This window comes from Macrobrachium nipponense, chromosome 38, assembly GCF_015104395.2.
Source record: "Macrobrachium nipponense isolate FS-2020 chromosome 38, ASM1510439v2, whole genome shotgun sequence".
Taxonomy (NCBI): Eukaryota; Metazoa; Arthropoda; class Malacostraca; order Decapoda; family Palaemonidae; genus Macrobrachium; species Macrobrachium nipponense.
Window position 1 is genome coordinate 15,260,409 of NC_061098.1, and position 12,374 is coordinate 15,272,782.

Here is a 12,374-nt window from a genome sequence, read left to right on the forward strand (position 1 = left end):
TTCGATCGCCTGGAATATAACTTTGTTTATAGAAAGTTCTTTATCGGATGATGTTAATGGATGGTTTTAAGCATACTCTTATTTTTCAAACTTTCCAATTTCTAATACTACACTTAATTTTACTCATTTAAATAAAAATAAGAGTCCCTACTTATACGTTAGAAATTTGGTACAGGCTTTCGAATAATCATTTCTCGGACCCAGCATGGTGGCTCTATCGTTCACAACAACAATAACATAAATATTTATGCGGATATTATGCAGGGTATACAAGGAATGATGTGTGATATTTTAGTTTTAATATAGCAAGGTATCAAATTCATTTATTTAAGTCCAAAATCTATTATTTACTTGACGTAGATTCTTTGCTCAGCACATCTACTTGAATTAGCGCGAAAATTTAAATGGTTGTGTTCGTGTGATGCACTTAATTCATTTAAGCTTCATTTGAACCTCGATATGTGGCAAAAATAAACTCTGTATCATGTAATTTTGAAGACCACAATATACCATGGGATATTTTCCTAACAACAATTTATCCAAAGATATTTAGTTTACAAGTAAATCTTCCTGTGACCTATTCCAGAAGCACCATAGGAATACATTTAGTTTATAAAAGCACCCCGGTAACAGTAGACAAACCTCAAAGTGTGCAAGAATTAAGAAACATCTACCACTGTCCATTAATAACCTGTGGGCTAGTTGTAGGACTTCTGAATAAATGGTTGAGTACTCCAGCTTCCAATAAACAGGACAGTTCGTTTGAGAAAGCAGGAGACATATCTTAGTTGTCCAGAATCTCAGAAATTTAAGCAGAGATGAAGTTTGCCATTTTTGGTTACCTGTATCAAATATCTTAAGCCTAAATTGCAGCTGGGACTAAGCACTCAGGTAAAGTGGAAAGCCTCTGCTCTTCTACAATATGCATCTGTTATTGACCAGACGTCTAAAGCTACTAGAATCTTACCTTTAACTACTTATAAGCACTTCAATAGCCACTGATTGCAATGCAACTACCTCACGAGACAAAAAAAATGTTCAGACATCTCAATGAGCAAAGAAGAAAAGGAAAAAATACTATGAGAGTTTCGATAATTTACTGCAGAAGAGCTGGAAGAGAGACCAAGTGTCTACAGAGGCCAAAGTTGGAATGCATAATGGGATCACTGAGCCATCTTTTATCTATTCTGGGAGTAAAGTGTGGACATTGAATACAAATGACTGAAAATAACTAGTTGTTGGTATGAAGTGCTTGTTTGAGTAATATACTATATAGTACAAGAAAGACTGACAGGGATAAATGTGGAGATTTGTCAAGGAATAGTTACAAGAGCTAGCATAGCATAAGTGGGGTCAGGGTTTCAGAAAATGTACAAAGTGCCCAGTAATGTTGGGCAAGAAGTTTTGGAAAGGAAGGGCTTAATGCTCAAATTTGATGGTCCTGAGATCAACCTTGGCTTGATAGATCTCACTGGTGAAAGGGCCTAACTGCCTCTATGAGCCTGGGTATTTTTTTTTTTTCTCTCTTTCTCTCTCTCCAGGAGATGGGTTGCTGCTATAGGTCTACCTGCTGAGTCATAATCAGCTACTGCTTTGTTCCCTCTGGTATGTCTCTATGACATTGTGTGACTGCAATAACCCCTTTTTCACCTGTTTCTCAATATTGACATTTGGGCACGAGAGTGCTTGCAACGCAGAGTGAGTGGTAGCCTACAGTGTTTTGTTAAGTTCCAAGTGATATGGAGGCCATTATTATACGCGCAGGGATAATCCATGAGTCAGCAATCAAAGAATTGTCCAGGTAGCCACTCCCAATAGAGAGGAAGCTATATATATATATATATATATATATATATATAATATATATAAAATATGATAATGAATGGCATTGTTGCTTCTAGAAAGTCGGATCTTTAATAAAAAAGAGTATGGTCAGCAGAAACTTCAGCGTTTTTCGTTAAAACTTTATTTTTATCCAACGCTATGTAGGCGTGTGGATAAAAATAAATTTTTAACGAAAAATGCTGAAGTTTCTGCTGGCCATACTCTTTTTTTATTATATATATATATATATACTATATATATATATACCATACTATATATATATATATATATATATATATATATATATATATATATATACATACATATATATATATATATATATATATATATATATATATATATATATATAGATATATATAGACTTTCAGGAGGGTCCATGATACACGTGTTTAAAAGGGCCATGTTTATTAACAGCAAAGAAACGTTTCGCACTACTCAGTGCATCATCAGTCTGTCAAAAGTAAAGACACAATAAAAACATTATTAACATAAAAAGGAATTCACAAGGTAATTAAAATTTACAAGATAAAACAAAAAGTAAAAGAGTATAAAAAGTACATAAAAAACAGAAACCAAAAAGAGACTACCAAAAACACCAACCATCTATAAGCAGGAGAGAAGAGGGAAATGACATACAATGGACGTCCAAGGCCAGACGAACAACTATGCCAGATACAAAGTTCCTGAGGAAGTATTACTATTGAGAGAGGGAAAACAGTCTTTTAATATATAACGATTCTAAAGTTGTTAAGTGATCTGGGTCCCTTACATAACCAATTATTGAAAAGTGTTGTTTCAGGGGACTTCGGTTTTACATAAATGGCATGATTTTCTAATATTAGAAAATTCTGGCTGCTTAATTCTTTGGCCAGTGCGAAAGCTAAAACCCATGGCTGCAATATCTGACCTGCAGTAACCTTCGTGTCGATCCAACGTAAGAGCCCGGACATCCAGGGCATGTGAATTTATAAACCACATTGGATCGCATGAAGGACTGCAGGCGATCTTTGAAATTAAAAAATGATCCTATTGTACATGGGTTGTTAGAGATCAGTTTTACGTTAAGACAGGGGATTTCCTGTTCGATTATTCTTGTGAGATTTAAAGAGAATTTGGAGTCAGACATATACGGGATTGAGGCATAGAATAATTTTTTTGGGACATCAAAGTTGACTGTTGGAGGTTGTAAGAACTGTGTTAATAACTTATTGGTGATTTTATGAACTATATCTTGTGGATAGGAGTTTATCTTGAAAAAGTTGAATAAAAGAAAAAGAACTACTATTTCTTTGTGAAATATTTGCCAAGTTGAAGAATATTTTAGAGCTCTATGGACAAGGTGTAGATGGTATTAAGTTTGAAAGAATATTGACAGGAGCTATAGTAGTTATTGCTAAAGCCCGTATATGTCCGCTTTCTATAAACAGGAGTAGTGAACTCGGAATTATGTCTCGTTACATTAATATCTAAAAATGGAAAGACTACCTTCGCTCTCTACCTCCATGGTAAATTGAGTGTTTGGATGAAGTTGATTAATATATTCCAAAAATAGAGAACATTGCCAAGAGTGCTGGAACAAGACAAAAGTGTCGTCAACATATCTGCGATAAAAAGACGGTTTAAAATTAAGATTACACTCGTTTAAAAATTTCATTTCAAGTGTAATCTTAATTTTAAACCGTCTTTTTATCGCAGATATGTTGACGACACTTTTGTCTTGTTCCGCACTCTTGGCAATGTTCTCTATTTTTGGAATATATTAATCAACTTCATCCAAACATTCAATTTACCATGGAGGTAGAGAGCGAAGGTAGTCTTCCATTTTTAGATATTAATGTAACGAGACATAATTCCGAGTTCACTACCTCTGTTTATAGAAAGCGGCATATACGGGCTTAGCCAATAACTACTATAGCTCCTGTCAATATTCTTTCAAACTTAATACCTCTACACCTTGGTCCATAGAGCTCTAAAATATTCTTCAACTTGGCAAATATTTCACAAAGAAATAGTCTTTTTATTCAACTTTTTCAAGATAAACTCCTATCCACAAGATATAGTCATAAAATCACCAATAAGTTATTAACACAGTTCTTACAAACCTCCAACAGTCAACTTTGATGTCCCCAAAAAATATTCTATGCCTCAATCCCGTATATGTCTGACTCCAAATTCTCTTTAAATCTCACAAGAATAATCGAACAGGAAATCCCCTGTCCTTAACGTAAAACTGATCCTCTTAACAACCCATGTACAATAGGATCATTTTTTAATTTCAAAGATCGCCTGCAGTCCTTCATGCGATCCAATGTGGTTTATAAATTCACATGCCCTGGATGTCCGGGCTCTTACGTTGGATCGACACGGAGGTTACTGCAGGTCAGATATTGCAGCCATTTGGGTTTTAGCTTTCGCACTGGCCAAAGAATTAAGCAGCCAGAATTTTCTAATATTAGAAATCATGCCGCATTATGTAAAACCGAAGTCCTGAAACAACACTTTTTCAATAATTGGTTATGTAAGGGACCCAGATCACTTAACAACTTTAGAATCGTTATATATTAAAAGACTGGTTCCCTCTCTCAATAGTAATACTTCCTCAGGAACTTTGTACTGGCATAGTTGTCCGTCTGGCCTTGGACGTCATTGTATGTCATTCCCTCTTCTCTCCTGCTTATAGATGGTTGGTGTTTTGGTAGTCTCTTTTTTGGTTTCTGTTTTTATGTACTTTTTATACTCTTTTACTTTTTTGTTTTTATCTTGTAATTTTTAAGTTACCTTGTGAATTTCCGTTTTTATGTTTTAATAATGTATTTTTTTATTGTGTCTTTTACTTTTGAGGCAGACTGATGATTGCACTGAGTAGTGCGAAACGTTTCTTTGCTGTTAATAAACATGGCCCTTTTAAACACATGTGTATCATGGACCCTCCTGAAGTCTATATATCTTGCTGACTGAAATATTAATATATATATATATATCTATATATATATATATATATTATATATATATAACAGAATCACGAAAGTTAGGAACGTGATAAATCCATAAATAAAGATATATGCCACGAAGGAAAAATAAACGCAGGAGGATCTGCGAGACCTTTCGACGTTAAACGTCCTTTACTGAGCAGAAACTGACATAAATGGGAAAAGACAATACAAGAAGATTCGCACAACTGACAGATAGGGATTATAAAGAGATTAGTACCTAGAATCCGACACACTGGACGATGAGAAACTTTCCCAAACAAGCATAAACAATGGGTGCAATTAAAGGTTTAAGACAATCATCTCAGATACAAGGACAAGACAATTAAAGGATTATAGGTGACAGTTATTCAGAAACTTAGGTAAAACAAAAGCCATAATTCACAATACATGTCAGACATACTTACAACAAAGATAAAACTCTAAGGCAACTGATTTTCATTTAAGTCAGTAATTATATCTTTGAGGTCATTCTTAAACATGTTACAAAATACAAGGGTCTAAATGAAAAACAAACCACGACCTACAATTGAAATTACAATGAAAAGTAAGTTGTATTAAAGCAGATTCTAAAAAGATTTCGTGATAAGACATCTCTTGACCTATTTTTCCTTCGTGGCACATCATCTTTTATATATATATATATATATATATATATATAATATATATTAATGTATATATTATATAATATATATATATATTATATATATATATATATATATATATATATATATATAAGATCAAGCATTTTTTCCAGCGGTCGTCTTCTACCATCTTAATAGTTAATTCAATGTGTATATCTTAAATCAAACTATAGTTCGTAAGGTTGCTAACTTGCTATAAATAGAAAAATAATATATGTTGCAGGTAGCAGTAGGCGCAACATTGCAGAAATGAGAAGTCTGGTATCACTGCGTAGACTTTCTTTCGTTAAAATAGATAAATGAGATATCCATCTATCAAGGAAACTTATCTTAGAATTAATCTTTTAGTGTTCAAAATACTTTCGTAAGTGTTGTGAAAGTGTGAAAGTTTATGATTAGAGAGGTTTGTGTAAAGTCAATACCGCTGAAATGCGCTGGAGGTGGCAACACTGAATCAAGACCCGCTCAGCAATGTTGCCAACTGTAAGGAAATTGCCCTAAGCGTAGGGTAATCTGGGTAAAATCTAAAGCGGCCCACACACGCTCAAATTTTTGGTCCAATTTTTTTATGTCAAATTATTTGACATGAATTTAATCGTGTGTGGCGTAATTTGATGGCCTAAAAGGTTTGATGTCAAATTTTTTACTGATCTGATTTCAGTAGATATTTTTTGAGCCAACGTCAAATAATTTGTGTGTGCGTGGTACCTAGCAATAATTTGTGCAAATTAGTTAGTGATTAGGCATAATCTGAGGAGGACGTGCGCGGCTTATCGTCATCATGGCTCCAACAAAACATGAAAAGAAATTTCTTCTTGAGCTTATTGATGTTTATAGAAGTTTACCACAACTTTGGAACATTAAAAGTGACTGTTATAGTGACAGAAATAAAAAAGATATGGCATATGAGACTCTTCTACAGAAATTCCGTGATTATTATCCGGAAGGGACGAAGGAGGAGCTGAAGAAGAAAATAAACTCACTGCGGACGAGCTTCCGAAAAGAATTACAAAAAATAAAAGTTCTTGAAAACATCAGGTTCACTAATTCTCAGTTCATTTAATAAAGGAGCATGACCAAATCGATCACGACACAAATACCATTGCTGGGCCCACTTTCGTTTCTGTGTGCTCTTCAACGCTAAGCCAAGAGCCAACGCTGTATATGCATCCATGATGACACTCGGGAGCAAAATGAAAATTTGATGAGAAATTTGAGCGTGTAGGGCGAACGTCAAACCGTCAAATAATTTGACATAAAAAAATTGGACCAAAAATTTGAGCGTGTGTGGGCCGCTTTATTAGACAGCAGGGCAATATTATCAAGTGTAGGGTAATTGTAACAAGGTAGGTTTAGAGCAATATGCTTATTAGTATTCATGATATTGCATATTAACACAATCTAAAGATTTATTTATTATCATAGCGGCAGAATGTTGGTAATTTTCAGTTATGTAGGGTGATTTCTCGTCTCCTGTAGCAAGGCGTAGGGTGAGAGGGGTTGGCATCACTGCCGCTCACAGTCAGTCGGCTTCTGTGACTCGAGTCAACCTGGACCAAACACAACCAGTCTATGTGTATGGGATACGAGAGAAGGTGTGTGTTCTTCAAAATGTCGGGCGACAGCGCGCAAATGTTCAACCCGGCCGACAAAGTGGCCAAAATCTCGCACTGCTCCTCGATGGAGCAGTACCGGAAGATGCACGAGAAGTCGCTGAAAGACCCCGAGGGCTTCTGGAGCGAGATCGCCAAGGATTTCCACTTCGAGGAGAACGGCTTAGGACAGTTCCTCGACTACAACTTCGACGTCCGGAAGGGCAAGATCTACACCAAGTGGATGGCCGGAAGCAAGACCAATATCTCCTACAACTGCCTGGACCGCCATGTGCTTGCTGGCAAGGGGGATCAAGTGGCTTTTCATTGGTGAGTTTTGAGATTGGGCGTTTGTCGAATTGTCACTTTCCTCCTGAAGGTTATTTACCCCCGGCGCGGGGAGCGTACTCCCGTAGAGAGCGGTACCGTTATAAAGGTTTCACTGTGGCTTGTTTGTTTGCTCCCTCCCGTAATTCACTTAATGGGCGTAACCTTCTTCGCATGTCTGTGTTTAAGGACTGCATGCCGTTTAACCTACACTCGAAATACATTAAACCTTTAGATGCACTGAGCAAAATGGGTTTAACGTCGATTGTAGGATTGATATTAATCATTGATTTTGTCGAGAGAAACGTTTAGCTAGACACCCTGTAGATGTAGAAATTTAAAATTACATCTAAGAGAAATGTCTTAAATATCTTAAACAATATACAAAGCTATTTTTGCCTTTTAAAATACCGATGACCATCTCTAATATAGTTATTTTGGTTTTCTATCTTCCGTAATCGAGTTAATTAGGTAATGCCACGTCGATTGCAGGATTGATATTATCATTGATTTTGTCGAGAGAAATGTTTAGCTAGACACCCTGTAGAGGTAGAATTCACATGTAAGAGAAATATCTTTAACTATATATATATTATATATATATGTATATATAGATAAATATATATATATATATATATTTATATATATATATATATATATATACAAGGCTGTTTTTGCCTTAAAAAATACCGAAGACCATCTCTTATATACATTAGGTATTTTGTTTTGTCATCCTCGGTATATGAGTCAATAATAGGTAATGCCTTTGAACTGGGAATTTTTTTTGCAACCGTTAATTGATTATGTAATGTTCGCTTGCCTAGATGCATAGAATTTTTAATAAAATGTTTTACTTTGCCAATTAAACGTTTGCTTCAAGGATTTGCACCCCTGTTAAAGTAAAACCCTGGAAATTGAGCACAGTGGGAGATTGATAGGGCCTGTATATTTAAAAAAAAATAAATGATACATACTGACAGTAAAATGAACAAAACTGATAGACATAATAGAAATGCATTTGCCAGCTTTCTTTGAAACTTAGTGTAGTGCTCCTGAATTAGTAATGATGCAATTGATAGAATATATATATATATATATATATATATATATATATATATATATATATATATATATATATAAATACATATATATATATATACAATTATACACACACACATATATATATATAGTATATATATATGTATATATTATATATATATATATATATATATATATATATATATATATATTCTGTATAGTATATATACCCCTTAAAGTGTGTGTTATTTTAGACTTTTACTTATTTAGTAATATCTTATCTATTTACATCTGTACTCTTAAACTGTGATAGAGAACAGTTGAATGTGATAGGAAAAGTTATGAGAATTTATGATAGTGTTCCTGGAGTAATAGCCTCACAAGGGCTGTTATAGAGCCAATCCTATATGCTGAAGGTACTGACCAGATTTAACAGTGCATAACTTTGTTGATCAATTGATGAGTGGTATAGCAAATGTCTTACTTGCATGCCCTTATATGAATTATTAATTAATAGTAAGTGGAATGAATTTTGGCGTAGAGAGTTGTAAATGCATAACCAGAGTAATAAGGATTAGGCTATATATATGTAGATAAAGCTCCCTGGTTTATAAGGTAAACTTAAATAGTCTGGCATTTCAGATTCTTCTGAGGTGTCCGATGTGCAGCTTTACAGTAAAGCGAATGAAAAATCTTTGGTGTGTTGTATTTAACGTTCGGTTGTTCAGTGTTGTTCAGTACTCTTGTGTTTGTGGTATGAGGCTGTTAGTTGTGTAAATCAGTACAGAATTTTTAACATCAAATGTGGTTTAGTTAACTTGATTGTATCTTAAGTCATGATAAGTAATAAAACACTGAAGTTTCACCAGGTGTGACATTACTCCCTTTGTCTGAGTAATGCATGATTTTTGTGTATCGCCATTAGGATAGGTAGGTGTGTTATAGGAGGGTAGTCAAAATATATGTAGTAGAAATTCCCATATAAGTTACACATGTTGTTTTGGCTAATAAGCCTACTATAATTTAATTGGTAAGGATAGCTTTCACACAGTAAGTAGATGTGGAGCACCCAGAAGTGTTAAATTATTGGGTAGTAGGTTTGGTTGGATATTAGGGTTTGATCTAAATTTAAATGCTATTTGTACTTCATTGTCTGCTTCAACTTGCATGTTTTTAAAATGTCAGATTTTATCATGAAGTACATTATTTTATCTTATGGAACTAAAATATGGATATCAGTTGAAATCGTATCACCAGTGTTTTACGTATATCGTAGCACACAGAACTCTATCAAGTCCCTAAGTTGCTTTGGCCGGTTATGGCAAATACATTACCTATGTGAAGATTAAGTAGCATATCTTTGGCAAGCTACAGTAGTATATGATGAGCTCAACCTCAGTTTTAGCTGGAAAAGTTGGTGTATGTATAGATAAGTAATTGACCATATCCAGCACCACCAGTTTGAGTTACTGAAGCAATTTTTTCAGGGCATATTATTATAGTTTTTGATACTTCCTTAAATCTTGTGATATCGATTGATAGGATACTTTCAGACAGTAAAGGTTATTAAGGAGCCAATGAGGCAAGGGACCTTTCATTGCGCTGTTACACCATGTTCTGGGGACGAAACTTGCACTTATGTAACCAGTACCCAGTCCCTTTCTTCACCCACTAGAGACCTGGGGGAGGTAGGCCGGTAAACGTATGCCCCATTCTTGATTTAGCCTCTAGTGGCAATAAGGGGCAGCTTGACCATGGCACCAATGCAGTGAACAGCACCTTTCAATACCTTTGGTCAACTACAACATCAATTATATATTTTTAAAAATCTCTCTCATCAATTTCCTATTAAACTTTCACATTTGGTTTAATGTAGGAACCATGAGATCCTTAGATTTCTCTGATCTTTAGTTTTGAGATGTAATGCTTGCGCTTCTGTTATTTATGGTTAACCTGCATTGAACATCATGTTGCCTGTCTAATTGGCCTAGGTGTCTTATTAGATTTTATTTCACGAATCACCAGTTCCGAAACACTTGATAAGTATTTTAATGGATTTAAAAAATTACCCATATTATTACTCACGTTCACACAAGTAGTATATTTTGTGGCATCTGTCTGTCACCTTTGGATTGGTCCTTGTAAAATTAATTCTTACAGAGATTTGTTGCAATAATCTGAATAACAGTTTCATCTTATTATAAAGCAATCAGACTTCATACAATATATATGCAGTAAAATTATTTACTTTTTAGATAACTGAAATATACGTATAACCATCCATATGTTACCTTTTAGAACAATTGTAGCTTATTGTTCATCAGATTCAGGCATTGTGGGAACCTCTACTGCACTCCAGTTTGGTAATATTAAAATTCCTGGCTGTCTCTGTGTAGTGTTCTGTGTCCCATCCCATTTTTGCTTTATGGATTCACTGGTAATTAGTTGGAACTGATTCATGTTAATCAGTAGATACTGCAATAAGGATAGCACAAGGTAACTTACATGTCCTTTTCGATGAACCTGTTATGCTTAGCATTTTCCATGTGTACTATATTTGTGGTATTCACGTGTACAGTACTTAAAATTTTTCTTTTCATGGTGATTGGTCTACCTATTTTGATATAGGCCTAGTGGATGGTTCAGCATGTATTGGAGATACTATTTTTTCCTTTTGTGAAATAGATATTAGACATGAGTTTGTGTGATGCATTTCGGTATTAAATGGGCTTATGTTGTTCACTGGTTCCTCTGTGTTAGAGAATTCTCTCACTGATTTGGGAGATCTAGTTTTTGCAAAACCGGATTAACCAACCAGACAGCGACGACCCTCCAATCTCCCAGTTATAATATAAAAGTACCAGTCCTATGGGCATTCTCTCCTTTCTACACGTCAGGTTTTAATTTAGATAGTTGCCCTTTAATTTGTTAAAACACAAACGCATACATAAGTGCATAGATATAGATTTAAGTACTATATAGAAAATCTACTGTTCACAGTGATAAGTTGATCAAACTCAACTTGTCAAAATGATTTTTTGTTTGTTTGTCGTATCGAGTCCAAGTGAAAGTAGTAGTCAGACCAGTCCTTAAGCAGTTTTTTTTTTTTTTTTTTTTTTTTTTTTTTTTTTTTTGCTAACTGTGGTATGTGGAGCTATTACAATAAACACTGGTTACAAGAACCTGTTTTGTCTTATCTTGGTACTTTTACTCCTATTAGTTTATTTTAAATATTGGAATTTTATAATACTTTGGGTAAATATTAGAGGTAATTTTCCTTGTTATGCCTTCTAAATCGATCCCAGTGTGAGGTAGAAATTTGTTGATAAAATCATGACAATGGTAGGCCTATGTCTATCTCACACCCCCCCTCCCTCCCCCAGTATCATCTATCGTTATCGTAGACTGACATTCGGTTTTAGCTAAATTAGATAAGACAAATGGGTAATAGTTGTCAATTGAAAGATTAGGCGTAGGCAGATGTGATTTTCAAATATTTAATGCTATTGTTTGTAAAGGCATGATATAGGAACATTTGTTTGTGAAAATTTTTTGTATAGGATTCATTAAGAAGCCAGAAACTTCAATTAAAATTCAGGAGTCTTTAGTTATATCTGATCAGTTTTTTTTTGATCAATACTATTTCATGTGAAAATTCCCCTTTTTATGCCTTTTTTTTATTGCATATTTTATTCAAGTGGTATGCAAGAAATTCTGTGGAATGACGTGGTTTCGTTGGGATATTTCCCCGTCATTGTGGGAAAAAAAAATCGTTCGATGTCGTCTTTACAAACAATAGTTTGTGTTAAACCCGTGTAGATATGGTTTTTTAAACCATTATCGGGTTGTATGACCGCGCATTATAAGCGGCAGGAGTCTCTCTCTCTCTCAGCTGAATATCTATTATTCAAACAAGTTAGAAAGTAAATATAGTTTTA

The 12,374-nt window shown here is 34.5% G+C and overlaps 1 protein-coding gene across 1 annotated transcript in view; it reads left to right on the plus strand.

Moving 5' to 3' along the window:
- Positions 1 to 7,014: 7,014 nt before the first annotated feature.
- Positions 7,015 to 12,374, plus strand: part of LOC135209661 (acetyl-coenzyme A synthetase, cytoplasmic-like) — a 61,660-nt gene continuing 56,300 nt past the window's right edge. The window contains exon 1 of the mRNA XM_064242394.1: positions 7,015 to 7,401. Coding sequence (XP_064098464.1) covers positions 7,052 to 7,401 — 350 coding nt within the window. The 5' untranslated portion in view covers positions 7,015 to 7,051. The remainder of the gene's footprint in view (positions 7,402 to 12,374) is intronic.